Source organism: Takifugu rubripes, chromosome 4 (assembly GCF_901000725.2).
Source record: "Takifugu rubripes chromosome 4, fTakRub1.2, whole genome shotgun sequence".
In the NCBI taxonomy this organism is placed as follows: domain Eukaryota; kingdom Metazoa; phylum Chordata; class Actinopteri; order Tetraodontiformes; family Tetraodontidae; genus Takifugu; species Takifugu rubripes.
Window position 1 is genome coordinate 2,187,133 of NC_042288.1, and position 18,895 is coordinate 2,206,027.

Genomic DNA, 18,895 nt, shown 5'->3' on the forward strand with positions numbered 1-18,895 from the left:
AAGGAGAAAATAAAGGAAATATTCCAGAACAGGTCAAGATTCCATTCCTATTCAACTGGTCAACTATCAAATCTTAAGTCTAAAGTCTTCACTAGCAGACAGCAATTCTCAATGGTTTTTCCCATTTAGCGAAAAAAGAATTGTTCCTCTGTGAAACTTTTCAGATGTTTAAACGATTTAATTGCTATTTTGTAATTGCTGTCCTCTCATGATGGCTAGGAAGCCGTGTGTTGCTGCTCATTAATAGACATGCATCTTGAATGTCGATCAAGGAGGTGTTTGTAAACACCGGCGTTGGTACGTCTGTTACGAGGACCAGCCAAAAATGTCCATACATCCCAAAAATATCCTCACTTTGCTAGTAAAATTCAGATTTCAGTATTCATTATGAAACTAGTACAGGAAAACACATACGTGGGCTCTTGCTTAAGGGTACCTCGGCAGTACTCTAAAGGTATCCTGGCCAGAACAACTCCCAAGTTTTGTCTAAACTATATCTTTTTTTTTGTCAGATTTTCTGTTGTTTTTATAACATGAAACTATTGAAGGCTTCAAATGACCCCATTGTGATTTTTCCTTTTCCTGCAGTGTTTCATTATTATTTGTAATACTGTACAAATGTAATACAATTTATGCAGTCATATTACATCAAGACACGAAGAATCCTACTAAATATCTAGTGGATCTAAATGTATGTAGGATGATGTAACTGTATCTTCCTCTGTCACCTCTGTACCAATGTAATGTAATATTTGCAACATTCACCTACATTTCAAAAGGCTCCTCCTACTGATCCAACCTATACAATAGCTCCTTTAATTGAGGATCTCTTTACTTTCACTTTATTAATTACCACAGCACATTCACAAAGCGACGGACATGACTACTATTGTGAAAATAATAGACCGGAAATCGTCGGTAATGTGCTTCCTGTGCGAAAGGGCGAGCTTTCGTCCATATCAACACACAGAAATGTCAGATTCTCCAGACGCCAGAAGCTTGCTGTCTGCCTCCTCGCAGCTTAATTTGATGGAGGTGGACGCGGTGAGAGACTGTTGACCATATTGATCTGTTTCTAACCTTTTAAAGAGCGAAAATGAACAGCAACAGGAGTGTCAACAATCTATCAAACGTTATCAAATGAGCGGCTAATTGAAACCCTGATCTTTTATTTTGTCTTGTGTCCGGGGGAAAGACACAGTTATTTTTTTTGTTGTGTTTTGGGTTTTTTTAAATTAGTAAAATGGTTTAACCGTCTAGTGCATCCGGATGCTGTGACCACCACGGATGACTAAAAGAATCGCAAACCCGTATCACGTGATCGCCTGATGTTGCTACTATAGCTCCTTTTAATTGACTTAAGAGTCGCCGAAATTGATCATCAATTAATGTCGGACAACGATTTTATTCTTGTTTTAACGATTTTCAGTAAGCAAAAGTACAAATATGCCACTGGCAGATGCCACTTCCTCTCGTCAACACGATTATAAACCAGCAATACGTTTAAAAGGCAGTAAAAGTAGAGGTCTTACTGAAGAATGAAAGAGATGTTCAAGCATGTGATGACTATAATGGATTAATGTTAATGGGATTTGATGCAGTGAATAGTAAAGTTGCTGCAAAACAAAACTATTCTTGGTTAAATCCAGTTTAATTAAATTTATTTAGGTTTGTCGGACTTCTCGAGTTTTCTCCTTGTAGCTACCTGTGGTTTGTCTTGGTCGTCCACTTTCCTTCCACAGTCCAAAGATATGTGCTGAGTTTTTAAAGTGCCCATAGGCATGAATGTTTGAGTAAATATGTTCCCAAAGATAGAGCGACTCCGGCAACCCCCTGATCCCCAAAACAGTTTGTAACTGAAAATGATTGTACATGTATATTTCTTTGCCACCAGTCCGGTTTACCATTGTTACTCATTGTGTGTGTGTGTGTGTGTGTGTGTGTGTGTGTGTGTGTGTGTGTGTGTGCGTGTGTGTGTGTGTTTCTCCAAATTAATTCACAGATTGATGATAAAGAGTTTGATATTCCCCAAGTGGACACACCTCCTACACTGGAGAGTATTCTTAATGAGGTAAAGTTAGACAACGATGCTGTATAGTTTACAATATATAGATACATTTATCAAAATGATGTAAACATACTATATAGCAAGACAAGGAGTAACAGGAGGTTGTTTTTATAGTGGTAGATACTGTAATGACGAAAGGTGAGTTCTGTTTTGTTGCTCTGTGTGTCTGCAGCTGGAAGATGAAGAGGAGCCATTTGTTCTGGAGGACACGTGTGTGCTGAACACTGATAACATGGATGCTCACTCCTGTGACACTTCCTCTCTGGCCAGTTCGGACAGTGGAGATCCTGTACACCACAAAAGGTAAACACGCACCCACAGTACATACAGCTAATATATTAGCCAGCTAATGTGTCACTTTCAAGATGACGCCTTCATTTGTTTGATTAAACTAAATCCGACATACAGTAGCTAATATCCTACAGCATTCTGTGTAATCAGGTTATTTTTTGACTGTTTCTTTTCTTGTGTATTTGGTATTAAATTGTTTTCACATTCCATCCAAGTTGACCATTACTATGTTTTTTCCACTAATGATTGAGTGCAAGAATAAAAAAAATTCTGTGACACATTAATCCATGCATTTTTTTTTTTATGTCGCTGCTGTTGAAGGAGGAGGAGAACAGTGGACATGAAACCAACACTTCATGGCTCTGTTCTGCGCCATAGCTTGCTAAAAGGCATCTCTGCACAGATCATCTCTGCTGCTGTAAAATGCACACACACACACACACACGCGCACACACACACATGCATACACATCCTCTTAATTCTATCTTTGTGAGGACTTTCATAGGCATAACACATTCCCTACAACCATATAGAAGCATCCATAACCCTGACCTAAACTCAAGTCTGAACTCAACCTTAAAACCATTCTTTACCCTCAAATAGTCCTTTGAAGTTATGAGGACCAGGAAAAATGTCCTCACTTAGATAGTAGAATGCAAATACAAGAGCACACACAGACTTGAAATCTGAAAAAAGTATTTAGCCTTTGTTGTGGTACATTATTTCCCCAAAATAAAATGGGACAAATGAATAGGACAGGAGAAACAATTTTTCTTTGTTTTTTACTGTCGCAGCATACTAATCAATAAAATGTTTTTACCCTAAGGACAAAGTGGATGCCGGACTCCCAACTGCTATAGTGAGTATTAATGAGATCTTTAATTTTGATATTTTTTGATCACAACTACAGAATTGTTCATATCAGGTAGCATGTGACACTGGATTTTGATGGCAAAAGGAATTTCAGCATTTCCACATTTCAAAAGCTGCTAAGTCCCAGTCTCGTGCAAATAAATGAGACTCTAACAGGAAAAATAATGAAGAGAGAAAGAAAAATGTTTAGATTCAAGTGTATGATAATTAACTATTAATCAATATGTTCTCGAGCCTTTTAATTCTGAATTGTGTGCTTCTGTGTGTAGACAATGTCAGGTGTGATTGTTGTGGGGACGTCTCACGGTCTGGCTCTGGTCTTTGGTAAGTTCCCTTTATACTGCAGTGGTGAAATACAGCTCACATTCAAAGGTTTTTACAAGCACGACGCATTTGTTGTGTGGTATTTCACGTTTTATATCAAGACTCTCACTCTTGTTGACAACCAGCAATCGGCACCATGAGGGATGTTGAACTGGATATTTGACATCTTTGAGCTTTGGATGTTTAGGAACCTGGAGAAACATGAAAGTAACCTTTCTCCCAATATTAAGTTGGTCTGTTTTCTGCTCCTGAGTTAAATCAGGCCCGTGTCACTGACCTCCACCTTCAATATCGCTTCAGCTGAGTCTGACATGGAGGCCCGGACAATAACGTAATCGCCCTCATAAGAAATGCTGGAACCAGTAGCCTTTGCTCTCACAAAAGTAGTTTCTTCACCATTATACATCATGTTATAAAGACTGAAGTCACAGTTGTTCCCCCTCTCAAAGATCCCCACAGCAAACCAGTTAGAGTAGAGCATTCTGTCAAATGGCACAGAAAACATGACGGCCATAACGTGGTTGTAGTCATTTAGATCAGCGTTGAAAAGGTCGTAGGTGAAGACGCCAACGGCGCCAGTGGCCGCTCCAGTTGTCTTGTTGAACATGGTGATTGCTGGGGAGCAGGGGCCCACCATGGGTGGCAGGGGGTCCTCACATTGGCCACTCTCCACGAATACCCTACACACAGGTATTAGCCGCATTGAACATTTCACAACACACACAAATCATTGATTTGTTCATAAAAACACCGTTCAGAGTAACGCCAGACGTTTAAAGTAGCTCTTGGAAATAACAAGTGTCACATAGCACTTTGGATGTGACATTAATGTGAGCGTCTCACCGTGGATTGGCAAGAGTGTAACAGTTGGACTTGTTGTCGATCTCGATGAAGCAGTGGCGATGAGGCATCGTGATGCTGTAGTGAGCAAAGGCTGTGAAGGGAGGAGAGGAGTTTGATTTGATATGTTGACAAGAAATATTTAAGTTGTAAATCTGTGGAGGTGCAGTGCATCCCATAACTTTTACAGTCTCACTGAGTGCACACAATGCAGATAAGCTTCTATTATGGATCTTTTCTCAACCTTATAATCTTAATATTCAGGATCAATAGAGCTGCATTTTAAAGTTGTGAAAGAAAAGAAAGGTATTGTTTGAATGTAATTTTTTTTGTCCAGAATTAACTTTTAAACACTAAAGTAACAAAACAAGAATCTCTCGCATTCCAGCAGCACTACAGGGTTACACGTATTGCTTTTAATTAAACATAAACTCGACTTCAAGGCTTCTTACACCATCCCTGTGTAGTGCACTAATGTCTCAGAGGAAATTAATTAAAAGCAGAAGAGATTTAATACTTCACCACGTTAACTGCATATAGAATAAATAAGTTAAAAGGTCAATTCACTGAGAATGACAAAAGTAGAAAGCTTTAGAAGTGTCCTTACCAGGTAGCGACAGTGGTGTGACGGTGTAGGAAGTGATGGAGGCTTGTTCTCTGGGCTTTATTGGCTGTTCAGTATCAGCGTCGCCCTCATCTTATCATCAAGGCATGATTGAATCATGCTGATTGCAACAGTGGACTCTGTGTTTGGAGGTTTTTCAATGTAAATAATCATTTGATTCGTTCAGTGAAACGTGAGATTGCAGTTAAATGCCAGAAACTCAGTTATTGAACTCCACTCTATAAAATGCTGTTGTGAATCATTATTATTGAATAGCGTCTGTTACTATCAAAATTGTCTCAAGGCACTTTACAGAATCCCAGGGCCTGACCCCCAAAAGGCAACAGTGGCAAGGAACAAAGAGGAAGAAACCTTGAGCAGGACCAGGCTCATGTAGGGGGACCCTGATGGTGCGGTGTGCAGAGAGGGAGGAGAAGGGGGGAGGACAGGCAGAAGAGAAAATAGGCAGAGATCATGCAAATACATAAATTACAAGCTATAGATATAATAGCTGAGTGGGTCAGAGGTCAGCAGGTCAGCACACAGCTATGAAGTCAGTGATACCTGTAGATGGATACAGAGAGAGGGAGTGGAAGAGGAGAGAAGCAGAAAAACTACACAAGAAAATGTGTTCATGACATCATCTAAAAGAGCTAAAGTTGTGGTTTAGTCTGTCCTTTCTGTAGGTAACACTAGTGAAGGTAAATCATTACAGTAACATACATACTTTACTGTTACTTTAGGACTTGCGTCACAGCTAATGAACATCAGAAGAGGCTAAATGGATGTGAAAGATTTGACAGAGGGAAGCAAAAAAGTTCTGTTTGATTATTGCCGCAGGTCGCCGTCATGATTCTCTCCAGAAATGGTTACTGGTTTGTTTAAACAAGTCAGTTTTGAGCCTCACAGCAACAAAGTATTGAGCGCTTAAAGTGTGTCCGTCAGTATAAATGATTTTAAAGAAAGAAAAACTCTTTCAGATACAGAATAAATGTTTTCACACTGCTGTTGTATTTTGTGGTAAATATGGGCCTGATTACTGCTGATCCATGTTTCTTCATATCGCTGACATAACGATGCCTGTGCAGGAAAAGGTATGAAAACCTCTGTCCAGCTGGTTGCTCGTCCACTATCAGCACCATTTATTGTCTTTTGTTTTTTGCTGCCTTTTTTGTGCTCAGTTTGCGTGATTGTGGTTTGAGAGGATTCTTGACAGCTGCTATTTTTCTTTTACGCTGCGTCATTTTTAAGTGTTGATGTACCGTTTGGTTTATTTGAAGACTGTGGGAAAACCTATACATAACCAAACCCTGCAAAAGTTCCATCTAGTTTTAATTTCATCTCATTATCTACTGTAGACTCTCCTCAAAACTCCCAGGAAGTTTGGTAGTTAAATGCAAACATGTCATCTTTCTTTCCAGATACCAACCAGGCTCTGCGCCTCTGCCTGGGGAACAAAGCAACCGGGGCAGATTACGGAGCTGTATCTGCCCTCAGCATCAACCATGACTGCTCACGTCTGCTCTGTGGGTTTGCCAAGGGACAGGTATACGAGTCCATTTGTCTGTCCGCCTCTTAATTCAGGTTTTATTATCAAACAGCTCGTAATTTACTTTAGAAGCTTAAAATAAATGTGTTGATTTGAATGTCAGGTGACCTTGAAAGTCATGCATTAAATTATAGTCTAGATTTCCAGTGACCACAGAGGTTACTATGATTCTCTCTCTCTTTCTCTCTCTCTCTCTCTCTACACGCATGCACACACACAAACACACACACACTGTTAGCATAATAACTGAAAAATGTATCAAAGGCTTTTTAATGAACTCTCAGGAAATGTTGGTAATGGGCCGAGGAAGAGCTGATTAAATTTTGGTGATGTTCATTTTTCTGCAGGGACTTTGACTTTTGTCCTTCCAAAATTTTGGAAGATTTGGCTTTGATCATTATGTTTACGATAAAGCAATCTTCTACGTTACGTAACCTTATATTACTTTCACAATATGTGGAGAAACGGGTTGATAAAAAATTCTCAAATAACTCTCAACTTGTTTTGTGGATTAGCAAATGCAATTACAGTCTTTAGCAACCATTTGCGTACCATACAAATCTGATTGTGATTATTCAATACAAAAATAATCTTTGTTTCGATTAGATTACAATGTGGGATCTCGCCAATGGAAAACTCCTGAGAACTATTACTGATGCACACCCCCCAGGGACGGCTATACTTCACGTGAAGGTATAAACAAAACTGCACTCTGCAAAATGTGTGAAATGTATGGACATCTTTATTATTTTAGTGTGTGTGTGTGTGTGTGTGTGTAGTTTACAGACGATCCAACTCTTGCAGTTTGCAATGACAGTGGAGGATCCGTGTTTGAGCTGGCGTTCAGGTAAACATGTGAAGCCAATTTATACGATCCTAAAGCCCCTCACTGTTAACAGGAGCCTTTATTAATCCTTATTAAATATCTTTTTTTTTAATAAAAGTTGATTTGTGAGTTAGTCATACTGCAGCACCAGTGAATCATCTCAATTCTCTGAGATTGTGAGATTAACCTCATGTGGACTTCAGACTTGATATGCGACTGTGGTGAGTGATTCGGTGGTCTCTGTTTCCAGGAGAGTGATGGGGATGCGCTCCTGTGACTCTCGATGTCTCTTCAGCGGTTCCAAAGGGGAGGTGTGCTCTGTTGAACCCCTGCATGCTCCTCCAGAGGCCAGAGATCACCCCATCACCCACTATTCTCTCCTGGCCATGGCCTCTCTCACTAAGGTCTCTCAGACAACAGCACAGCCTTCCAGCCACGAGACATACACCATATTTCCCTCCTCATTTTTACAATGTTTTCTTTCACCAGATTCTGGTTATTGGCCTGAAGCCCTCACTTAAAGTCTGGATAACGTTCCCCTACAGTAAAGTATGTATATATCTGTATCTCATTACATCTGCATCACTCCTACCTTGCCAATATTGTATGAACCGGCATGCTCTGTAATCATTTTGGGGTTTCTAAAAAACCCAAAACACCAGGAGACAGCCTAATAGAGGCTTCATCAATGAGAGTTGTGCTTAAAATGGATGTTCCAGGCTCCAACAGAGCAAATCTTACTAAAGTTCTTAATTTTTCTTACTTAAGAAATACCTTTGAATCTAGTTTCAAAAGCAAAATAGTGATAGAAAGAAGAGATAATGAGAAAAAAATGTTAAATACAAACTGTTGAGACACGTCACTGATGTTTAAAACTGGCAACTGATGAATGGAACAATAGAGTCAAAGTGAAGTTGAAGTGACATTAATGTGTTCAATCTCTTCCATCAGTCTGATCCGTCCAGTGTTCCCCAGCTGGCCTGGCAGTTTGTTCCAGTCCAGAGAACCGTGAACCCCGTCCTGGCCTTTTCCAAAGGAGATACAGTTCACTTCCTCTTGGTACCTGCTCAAGTGTTGAATTCAGAATGACCAAATCCAGAAAGAAACATTTCAGCATACTTATGTTTCCTCTATAAAATGAATTTTCCTCTACTTTATTTAATCTGCTTTACCTTTTCAGGTAAAAAAGGAGGAAACGGGCACCATCCATGTAATCAAACAAAGGCAGCTCCATGTCAGCTGTGACATCATCAGCCTCTGTGTAAGTTGTGCCGCAGGGTTTCAGTCATCAGCGTGTGTGTTGCGTTTTAGCTGCATGCGATTAAATAAATTCCCTTCTTTTACATTCTGGACAAATGTATGCAGACGCCATGGTGTGGCCAATACTGGTCCATCTAGTGAACACACACATTGTGTTTACATATACTGCCCCTCAGCTGTCTATATTACATTATAGACAAACACACAGTCAAGTCAGTCTCCCAGTTTTACATAAGATCCAGAATATTTCTAATAATTTCTACATCATGTAGACTTAAATTGAGGTCCCATATGATCAGGTTCACAAGGAGCCATTGAGGATCCACTTTGGAGGTCTTCCTTTTATCAGTCACATGTGTAGAGGGTGACTAAAGATCTTCCTCTTTACTTCCTCCACAGTGGATCAACAGCCGCACGCTGGTCTTGGTGGACAGCCATGAAAAACTGCAGGTTGTGGACCGACCCAGTCAGGAGGTTTTGGAGACCCTCGACTTGGAACAGGTGCAGCTGGTTTATAACAGCAGACATTTCAAATCGCTGGCCACTGGAGGGAATGTCTCCCAGGCTCTGGTGAGGAAATAACAAATGGGTGGTGAAGCCCTACCTCACAGTTAGAGCTTCAGGGGCTACGTTCAGGTTTTAGGTCAATGTTTGTCAACCAATGTCTTCATCAATGCCATAGCAATCTTTGTCTTAAATCATGCCAAACTGCACATTTCTTGTGACCCAGCAGCAAGGATCCAAGAGAAATCTCCTTTATTTTTATAGGAACCATTCTAAAACCAGGTGCTTTTTCAAATGACGCTGCAACATTCAAACCCAAGCTGGAAATATCGGCTTGGGTTAACTTGGGCTTTAATATGGGTGAATATTGAGTCTGTAAGTGCTGATATGGCTGAAGCAAGAATGATTAGGAAAGTAATTCCATGTCGCTGTGCAGAACTGTGAGAAAGCAGAAACAGGAAGGCTTTTGTAGTGACTCTGTGAACCTTGTGAATACTTTTCATTTACAGTCACTACCAACATGTAAAACTTGTGGACTTTCTCCTTTAACTCTTCATCTCTGAAGTGATGATAATGCACTTTCAGTTGACAGTGTGTGTACCGTGTGTCTTTTTCAGGCTCTCGTTGGAGAAAAGGCCTGTTACCAGTCGGTCTCCAGCTACGCGGGACAGATTATATATCTGGGCACCAAGGTACTGACACGCACATTCCGGAAACCTTTTTGTTCCGTTTGTGGTCAGTTTTAACTGTAACCAATGCGGGCGACATTCAAGTGATAATGTTTCTTCATTCTCTAATATTGCAGTCTGCTCACATCATGACTCTCAGGGCCTGGAGGGAGGTATGTCTGATGCTGTGTGGGCTAGATATGTAAACGCAGCCGCGTGTAAATCAGTCCCCATAAAGCAGAGTCAGTCCTGATCTAATGTGTCCCTGTCCAGCGGATCGACTGTCTGCTGAAGCTGGAACATTTTCCCGAGGCCCTGTCTCTGGCCTGGTCGTTCCACGAGGGGACAGCTAAGGCTGTGGTCGGTGAGTGTAATGCATGTTCCCGTCACTTCTCTTGCCAGGTTAATGAAGGCGTTAGTACGCATGATCTGCTTCCACACATGAAATGTAGGGTTACTGATGTGGTTGACGGTGGAAAAAACACCCTTGAATAACAAAGGTTTCCCGTACTGCAGGTCTGTTTGGAGACCCGGTGAAAAGAAAAGGAGTCGTTGCTGACAAGGTGGAAACAGAAAAGAATGACTTTGTTTAACTGAATATTTTTATTGCAAATGTGACTAATCTTATTTTTTGGTGGTGGGGGGGCAGATGGTAGAGATGATTTTCCAGTTTGCAGACTTTGCCCTAAAGAAGTGTCCAGAACAAGGAAAGATCCAAGTGCTGGAACAACACTTCCATGTAAGCCAGAGCATAAACCTGGAGATAAAGCACTGTTTCTGCCCTCAGGACAGAGTGTTTCCACCCCTCTGGGTTATCTCACTCTGTCTATTATAACATTATATGTCATTTGGTTTGTACAGGAAGTGGTTCCAGTCCTGGTTGATTACTGTTTGCTGCTGAAGAGGCTGTAAGTACACTGTGGTCATCAGAAGGACTGTTGGGAAGCTTCTGTCTGATATCTCTAACATTCCCTCTCACAAATCTTAAAAGGAGTTGGTGCTACTGTGCAGTTATATTACAGGATGTATAATTATCTATATATGCATACGTGTGCAGTGACCTGCTGTTTAACCAGCTGTACCCTCAACTGGTGGAGAACATGGTGGCTAAAGGCATCTTCTTGGAATCCCTGGAGTCCTACATTATCGCAGACCGCCTTGGTCACCTTCCCACACCGGTCATGAAAGACCTTCTCATGCATTACCAAAGCAGCTGTATGATGGAGAGCCTGGAGAGATGCATCGTCCATCTGGACATCACCAGCCTGGACATACAGCAGGTGCGCATCCAGGAGCAAATAAGAGTGCTGCCCAAAGAACAATTGTCCTTTAAAAGTTTGTGTTTTTGAAGGTGGTTCAGGTGTGTTGGGAGAACCAACTCTACGATGCGGTGATCTACGTTTTCAATCGTGGCATGAACGACTACACTACACCTATGGAAGTGAGCGCTCGTCCATCACGTGGTGCATCTCTGCTCATTTCACACTCATAAAGAGCAACAATCCTCACAGCAGCAGATCAGCAGAAGCTAATCTGTAGCTACAATCAGGCCACTTCCCACATGAATGCTCCAGAATTCCAACAGATGATTTAAACAAGTATACTATAATAAGTTATACAGTTCTAGAATGATATAAATTCAAGATAATCTCAAACAATCCTGATGAAATTGTCTTTAATTCACATATTGCAAATGAAATTCACTTTAACGGCCAAACACATACAGTAAATGGGTAATAAGGACCAGTAGGATGAATGCGTGTTGTCAAGATTCTGACTTATTTCTGAAGAAATGTTTGATTTTAGCTCGTCTGGTTCAAATCTCAAGAAAACAAATATTCTTATAATCATGTAATTTAAAATGGACTGATTCATGTGTAATAATAATAATAATCATAATAATTAAAAAAGAGCAACACAGTCGACCATATTCCTCAGCTGTACCTTACTCATACTTCTGTTTTAGAAACTCTTTGCAGTAATTGTCCCACCAGTAAGGGAGGGGAAGAGTCTTACAGGTATCTGCGTCACATAAACATTTCAGAGAAAAAGTTCAACCAGCTCTTACTAGAGTGTGATGATTGTCTTCTCTGACAGATGTGGAAGTGGTGATGGGAAACAAACTCCTGGTGTATATCAGGTGAGTTCACAGCCACTCCTCAATGTCCGATACATACTGATATGAAACGTGCACAATAGGTGAAAGGACAGCCCCAGAATTTCCGTCCTTGGTTAATTTGGTTTTCCAGACAGTGTGGGGACATTTTATTGTGTTCTCAATTAATTGATATGTAATTAATAATGATTTTTAAGTGGAATAGAGAGCTGAGATATGTGATTTAAATGGTCCTTGTAACTCAATATTTAATGCCGCAATCGATACAGACAACATGAATGTTTTTCTACAGCTGCTGTCTGGCAGGACGGGCATATCCATTAGGAGACATCCCCGAAGACCTTGTGGTCCAGGTAAAGCATCAGGTATGTAGATGTAGCTACACTGACAATAACGGAGATGTTTCTTAAAATTCCGCCTCTTCATTTGGCTTTTCAACTGCACAACCTGGTCAATGTTCACCATTTAGGTGTCAGAGGACCTGAAATTTGTGCCATAACTTGTTTTATAGCTCATCGATTTGAACGAAAGTAAATATGAAGCTAAATATGTGCACGTTTTTTGTGGCCAGGTGTTTGAATTTTTGATCCGTCGCCATTCAGCGGACTCCTCAGAGGAGGAAGAAGTGTTCCCGTTTATTCGCACTCTGCTCCACTTTGACACTCGAGAGTTCCTCAACGTCCTCGCCATGGTGAGATTGATGATTATTATTGTTGTGACCTGACTTCACCGACCCACCAATAAATGCACTTTTGCTGATGTTTATTTCATTAAACACTTCACAGAAGAGCTCCGCCGTCTGGTTTAGTGGAGTTTTGGGAGGATAAAATAGATTCAGTCCGTTGGGTGTTTAATAAATGGGCCGATCTTTGCGCTGCCTTTAAGGATTTGGTTTAAAGTTTAGGAGCATTTAAAGGTGGAGATCTTTTCTCCTTCGACTTCAGCAGCTTTTGTAATGTAGGATTTTCTTAAAAACTCCTCCTAGACATTCGAAGACTTCAAGAACGACAAACAGGCCCTTGAATACCAGCAGAGGATCGTGGACATCTTACTGCAGGCACGTGAGCATGGCTTTGCTTTGTAAGAGGCAGCTCTAATATTCAGTCAGTCAAACACACACAGACACACACGGGAGCGCCCGTAGGGACGTGGCTCTCCAGCCCACGTCTCTTCAGGGACTCCTCCCAGCGTTGAGGCCCTCAACACCTCCGTTTTGGGAAAAATCTGTCTGCATTGCTGAGGTGGTAGAAACATTGTTGCCTCATTAATTTGTGTAATAAAAAGTAATGATTGCCATTCTTGTCCTAGGTTTATTCTTTGTGTGTTTGTTTATATTTAAAGATGTGTTTCTGCCAACTCAGGTGATGGTGGACAACCCAGACTTTACTCCGTCCCAGGTGGGAGGACTCTTCACCTTTTTAGCGCGACAGTTGGCCAAACCAGACAACACACTTTTCGTAAACAGGAAGCTCTTCGATCAGGTAACAACTTCAGGGTAACGTTTGTCCTTTCTGTAGTTAAGCTTTTTGTTTTATATTAAATTACCGTCAGCTTACCTGCATTTACAATATTAAAACAACAATGTCATAGCTAGTTAACAGTAGTTAATGATGTTGTGTTCAATTCAATTCAGTTTTATTTGTCTAGTATTTGTTACCATCACAACCATCTCTGGGCCCATGTTTCTAACTCACCATGACTCTAAGATCATGACAAGATTAAAATGTTGTTTATTATATATTTTATCATATATTTATTATACATTTTCTTATATTTGACTCTAGTTTTATCTTAGCATTCTGCTCATCTCATGTTTAGTATAGTGAGAACTAAAATAGTAACTTTACATTAAATGAGCTTCCATCAGCACAGGAATAATAGCTGAAGTTCACTCTTTGGCCGTCGATGCCCCATAAATGATGTTTAATCTTTCCAGGTCCTGGAGTTTCTGTGCTGCCCAGATGACGACTCCCGTCACACTGAGAGGCAGCAGGTTCGCAGCTCCACTGGTCTTAATGGGTCCTCATCCAGAACGGGAGCGGGTTGTCATATTGTCACTGTGGTTGTAAAAAGACAACAACTGGTTCTGTGCAGGTTCTGTTGGAGCTGCTGCAGGTTGGGAGCGTGGTCCAGTTTAATGAAGAGAGGCTTCTGATGCTGGCCGAGAAAGCCAAATTGTGCGTAGCTGGAAGCAGAAGTGTGCATCTTTTTACCGTAAATTCAAAACATTCTCGCTAAAGTGCTTTTTGTCTCACTGTCTTGTCCTTCAGCTACCAGATATGTGAATTTCTTTATGAGAAGCAACATCTCTACGACAGGATCATTGACTGTTACCTGAGAGACCCCCTCAGAAAGGTCACACGCTTCCCACCTTTACCTGAGCTGAATAACATTTGCTGCACTGTGATTGTTGGTCTGTGGTTCCCAAAAAAAAACCTTAGCCAAAATGTCAGTTTGAAGGGATAGGGGACTTTTTCAGGTGTTTGTAACAGCAACTTGTGTCTTTTAGGGAGAGGTCTTCAGCTACATCCACAATCTGCTGTCCATGCCTGGTTACAGCCCGGAGGAGAAGCAGTCAGTCATGGATAAAGTTCGGCAGCATATGCATGTCAGTACATACATAACTGTTGGTTCAGTCTTTGAACTGAATGTACAGATGGAATAGACTCTAGCAACCTAATAATAGCATGAACGTAGAAAGAAACCAAACATTTGTGACTGTCCAGACCGTGGAAGCACTAAAAATCTATGTACCGTACAAAGATAAATAAAGAACACAAAGAAGTGTTTATGTCAACAACTGCCATAGGTTGACATTTAAATCATGCCAGTGGTATAAAACATACATGATAATGTATTGTAAAAGGTTTTATGATGATAATATAATTGTTAGTGTTAAGGTTTTCATGGTAGTTTAGCTTTGTGAGTTATGTCTGGAATTGTGCCAGCTAATAATCTGACATATTCCCACAGGAGCTGGTGATCTTTGACCCCAATAAATCAGCTGATTTAGTGACGTTTCACTTTGCTGAAGAGGTCCAGCAAATAATCTCTGAGCTTCAGGTAGAGTCGGAGACTATCTTGCTTTGTGATCAGGTGCTAACGGATTAGCTCTGGCCTTTAAAGTGATTGAATTAGCAACAGAATTTAAATCTTCCTCCGTCTCTCTCTGCAGGATGATCGGCTGCTCTTCAGGTTCCTCAGCTGTCTCTTGGAGCAACAGTACGGTTTTAGTCTGGTTTGAATCAGAACGCTGTGACCTTTCCTTTTGACCTCTCTTCACGGTTTCCCCTCATGTTTCAGGGACGGCCAACATTCGGGCCCCGTCCTACTGCTGCAACCTGAACTCCACGAGCTTCAGCTGGACCTGCTCAGCCGTTTTGACCCCAAACACATTTTGAATTTCCTCCAGACCTCCCAACACTATAGACTAGAAGAGGCAGTACAGGTGATGTTTGTTTTATTGCCATATATATCAGTCCAATAGTATATATCACTAGCTGGGCTCTATGGAGATTATTAGAATATGGGATGAGTCTGTGTGTGTTTCTGTGTAGATAACACAGAAGTATCACCACAACAAAGCTACAGCCTTTCTTTTGGAGAAGAGGGGCGATGTCGAAGGAGCTTTTGCTGTGCTGTTGGAGGTACTGAAGCTACGTGATCTACAGTATATGGACATTAGTATATGATCCTCTTTTTCCAGCTATTACCAATCCATTGAACTTTTTTTCTTCCTTCCACGGCTGCTTGGTTGTTAGTTATGATGCTTCATGTATGTTTTTTTTGTCCTGTTTGAAATCTATTTGAAGACGCTAAAGGAAAACCTGAGTCGTGTCACAGCTGAGAGAGCAGGAGATGATGAAGAGGAAACCCTGACAAATGTCAAGGATTCTCTAAGTGACATCATCTCCTTGTGTCACCAGAGCTCTCAGAGCCTTAACCAGCAGCAAAGAGAGGTACTGTGAGAGCACGAGGAGCGGCCCTACAATGTCGTCCATAAGTCTTAGAGTCTCTGTCCTCCTCCCAGGTCCTGTGGTTTCCACTGTTGGAGACCATGATGGCTGCACAAAAACAAGTGAAGGGACGGGACAGTAAACACACATTTGAGGGTAACTACACAACCCACACATGCAGACATTTGAACATATACATTATACATATACTGAAATACAGGTCGTGTATAAGTGTTTATATCCATGCAGTGGTCAGTCATTGTGTTATCCAGATCATGGCACTCTGTAAAGATGTGCTGCAGCTGCAGTGTTAGCGACCAATAATGGCGCCGCTCACGCAGGTGGTGCATTTGATGTCAAGATGTGTGTTTGCGCTTTAGTGCTGAAGGAGCTGACGATGAAGGTCCTCAACCGTATGAGCAGCTTCATTTCTCTTCCCGCCATCATCCAGCGGATACTCCAGGTCTGTGTTTGAGCAGCCTTTTGTCATGTTTCTGAAGTGATTCTTCAGGGTTCCGTCTGTCTTCCACTGTGAAGTTTCTTTCTTGAGCCACAATCATGCATCCACCAAGGGCTGACTGTCCATCCAGTAACTGCAAAATAAATACCCCAAACTAGAAGCTCTCAGCTTATATTTATTTCTAATATTTGCATCTTTTATTCGTATATCCAGCCTTTGTTCTGTGTAGTAAGACTATAAAATAAGATTGTGACTTTTGATGTGGGATGTTGGGCAGGATCCAGTCTACGGGAAAGGAAAGCTGGCAGAAATCCAGAGCCTTATTTTGGGCATGCTCGACACTTTCAACTATGAGCAGGTAATGTGGCAGATTATGGTTTATGATCCACTGTTGCCCCTAAAATACACCGGATGCGGATTTGGTGCAGCTCCATTCTGAAATGACGGCGGAGCTGATGCAAACGCGTCCATTGAATTTGGAATGAGAACCACTGATCTGCTGATTGTTTTCACTATTTTACAATTTTCAGATTTAGATTCAGGTCCTTTATTGTCCCACACGGGGAAATTTACAGCACAACAACAGCAAGAGCACGCAGAGACAATTAAGATAAAAATAAAATAGAATAGAATAGAATTTAGAATATACAAAGAGGATGTATATTTACAGTAATCCAGATAAATGGATACTCAGCCCCTGTATACCTGTACATAGTACTGTCAGGGTATCCTGTAGGGGGTGGGACGTGTTGTTCAGCATGGATGACAGCTTAGCCATCATCCTCCCGTTTCCCATCACCTTCCCTCAGATACTCATATTTAAGTTATACTCACATTGCTGACTTTAAACAAAGTCCATTTTGACTTTTTTAACCCAAGCCTGCCTTCTGGGCACCCTGCACAACTTGTGTTGCAGACGTTACTTGAAACAACCACCAGTTTGTTGAACCATGACCTCCACTGGTCCCTGGCGCACTTGCGCGCAGCGGTCACTAGGGGGATCCACCCACGACAGGACTGCTGCAACATCTGCCTGCAGCAGTACAAGAGGAGGCAGGATGCAGCAGCAGCAGACGAGATCATCGTCTTCAGGTAACGGACGTCATCTGCTCAAGCTTTCCACCCCAAATCAAGTTAGAGCGTTAAAAAAAGACGGCCCCTGACGGACAGCTCGGTAGGAAATTCTTTTCTTTTTGTTGTCGCGGCAGCTGTGGGCATCTGTACCACCTCCAGTGTCTGCAGCAGAAGGACTCTGGCTGGGGTTTTACGTCAGATGTTCAGCAGCAATGGAGCTGCTACAAATGTTCCTCCAGCAAAGGAGGCCGAGCGGCGTCGGCTGATTCGAGAGGCCGCAGCTTGTCCCTGGCACAGGTTTGTTCCTTAAATGGAGACGCAATTCCACACACTCAGGGCAACATGTAGTTTGTTCTGATGTTTATTCAGTTGTGTTTTGCCCTGCCTTGTTACCAGACCTGCGTTACATCATTACAACACGATGGGGCAACAGAAGCTGACGGGAAGAAGGTGAGACTCCATCTAACCTCCCTCAAATTGATCCGGATCGGATCGGTTGATCAGTAATATCTAACTTTGATATTATCTGATGTGCTGCCTTTATTATTGTGGCCGTGTTGGTTCCATCTGCCTTATTTGTTTCTTGTCTCTGGGTTAATTGGCTTTCCTGTGACGATTGTGTGTGAATGTGTGCAGCAACCTCAAAGCAGTGAATTTTAACCTTTGACCCCGTGTCTGCTGGTTCCTCCTCTCCAGGGGTTTGTCGAAGTCACCTTAGACCATCAGCAAGAACAGTCCTGGGATCAGCTACGCTGCCTTTACAGAGGACCGTCCAGGGTAACGGACACAGACAGAAATGTCTTTTACATCAGCTACATATAGAAATGCAAGAAACTACCACCTAAATGGAGTTGTTTCATTCACTTCTATTCCAACTCTGATGGGGTTTTATTTACTGATTTGATTTATTTACTGAGCTAAATTGCGTTGGACATGCTGGCGTATTTGCTGTAATGCTTGTTTCTTCCTGGCAGCTGTCCATCCTGTCCGAACTTTCACACAGTAACGAGAAGACGGGCCTTCTGATCGGCAGCCAGACGGGGACAGATCACTTCCAGCTGAAACTGGCCCCCCCGCCTCTGTTCGAGGAGTAGAACCATGAACATTCCGCTTCCTGAAGATTCCCTCAAAGGGGAAAATTAAGATGCCTGTTTGAAACAGTCAAGTCATGTGAGATAACATTATTTTGCTGCTACTGTGTTTTTTAGCTTTACAAATGGCTCCTCAGCCACGATAAGGAGGAAACGCTGCATTGAATAAACAAAACATACAAATAGAAGCAGACAAAAACTCTAAACTCTGGCATTTTAACTTTTAAACTAAGACTAAATAATGTGAAATAGTTGCATCTACGTACTGAAACTGTGAGGATTTTGTTGTATTCTGGGGCCAGACTCACATTATTTTGATTCCATCCCATCTATGAACGTTTCATTACGTTATACGACTTATATGTTCACGCAACTGTCCGATAATGAAATG

At 41.6% G+C, this 18,895-nt stretch overlaps 1 protein-coding gene across 3 annotated transcripts; it reads left to right on the plus strand.

Moving 5' to 3' along the window:
* The first annotated feature begins 931 nt into the window (after nucleotides 1-931).
* Nucleotides 932-18,888, plus strand: LOC115249574 (vacuolar protein sorting-associated protein 8 homolog). Of its 3 annotated transcripts, none has more exons than XM_029835280.1 (46): nucleotides 932-1,044; nucleotides 2,003-2,071; nucleotides 2,241-2,371; nucleotides 2,681-2,777; nucleotides 3,186-3,218; nucleotides 3,502-3,556; nucleotides 6,089-6,094; nucleotides 6,422-6,546; nucleotides 7,156-7,242; nucleotides 7,329-7,396; nucleotides 7,626-7,779; nucleotides 7,865-7,924; nucleotides 8,327-8,434; nucleotides 8,556-8,636; nucleotides 9,035-9,205; nucleotides 9,757-9,831; nucleotides 9,945-9,980; nucleotides 10,081-10,171; nucleotides 10,324-10,370; nucleotides 10,457-10,546; nucleotides 10,669-10,715; nucleotides 10,865-11,087; nucleotides 11,159-11,248; nucleotides 11,774-11,825; nucleotides 11,905-11,947; nucleotides 12,216-12,288; nucleotides 12,495-12,614; nucleotides 12,909-12,980; nucleotides 13,285-13,404; nucleotides 13,860-13,916; nucleotides 14,018-14,100; nucleotides 14,194-14,278; nucleotides 14,433-14,531; nucleotides 14,897-14,986; nucleotides 15,099-15,145; nucleotides 15,227-15,371; nucleotides 15,481-15,570; nucleotides 15,736-15,882; nucleotides 15,954-16,035; nucleotides 16,260-16,342; nucleotides 16,617-16,697; nucleotides 17,256-17,431; nucleotides 17,548-17,710; nucleotides 17,810-17,863; nucleotides 18,110-18,190; nucleotides 18,388-18,888. In XM_029835280.1, exons 1-46 carry the CDS (start codon nucleotides 973-975, stop codon nucleotides 18,505-18,507), a joined length of 4,179 nt encoding a protein of 1,392 aa, XP_029691140.1. In that variant the 5' UTR covers nucleotides 932-972; the 3' UTR covers nucleotides 18,508-18,888. The 3 variants fall into 3 exon arrangements, with proteins under 3 accessions (XP_029691140.1, XP_029691142.1, XP_029691141.1); XM_029835282.1 differs by having other exon boundaries at nucleotides 9,035-9,136; XM_029835281.1 differs by lacking the exon at nucleotides 6,089-6,094.
* The last annotated feature ends 7 nt before the right edge of the window (nucleotides 18,889-18,895 follow it).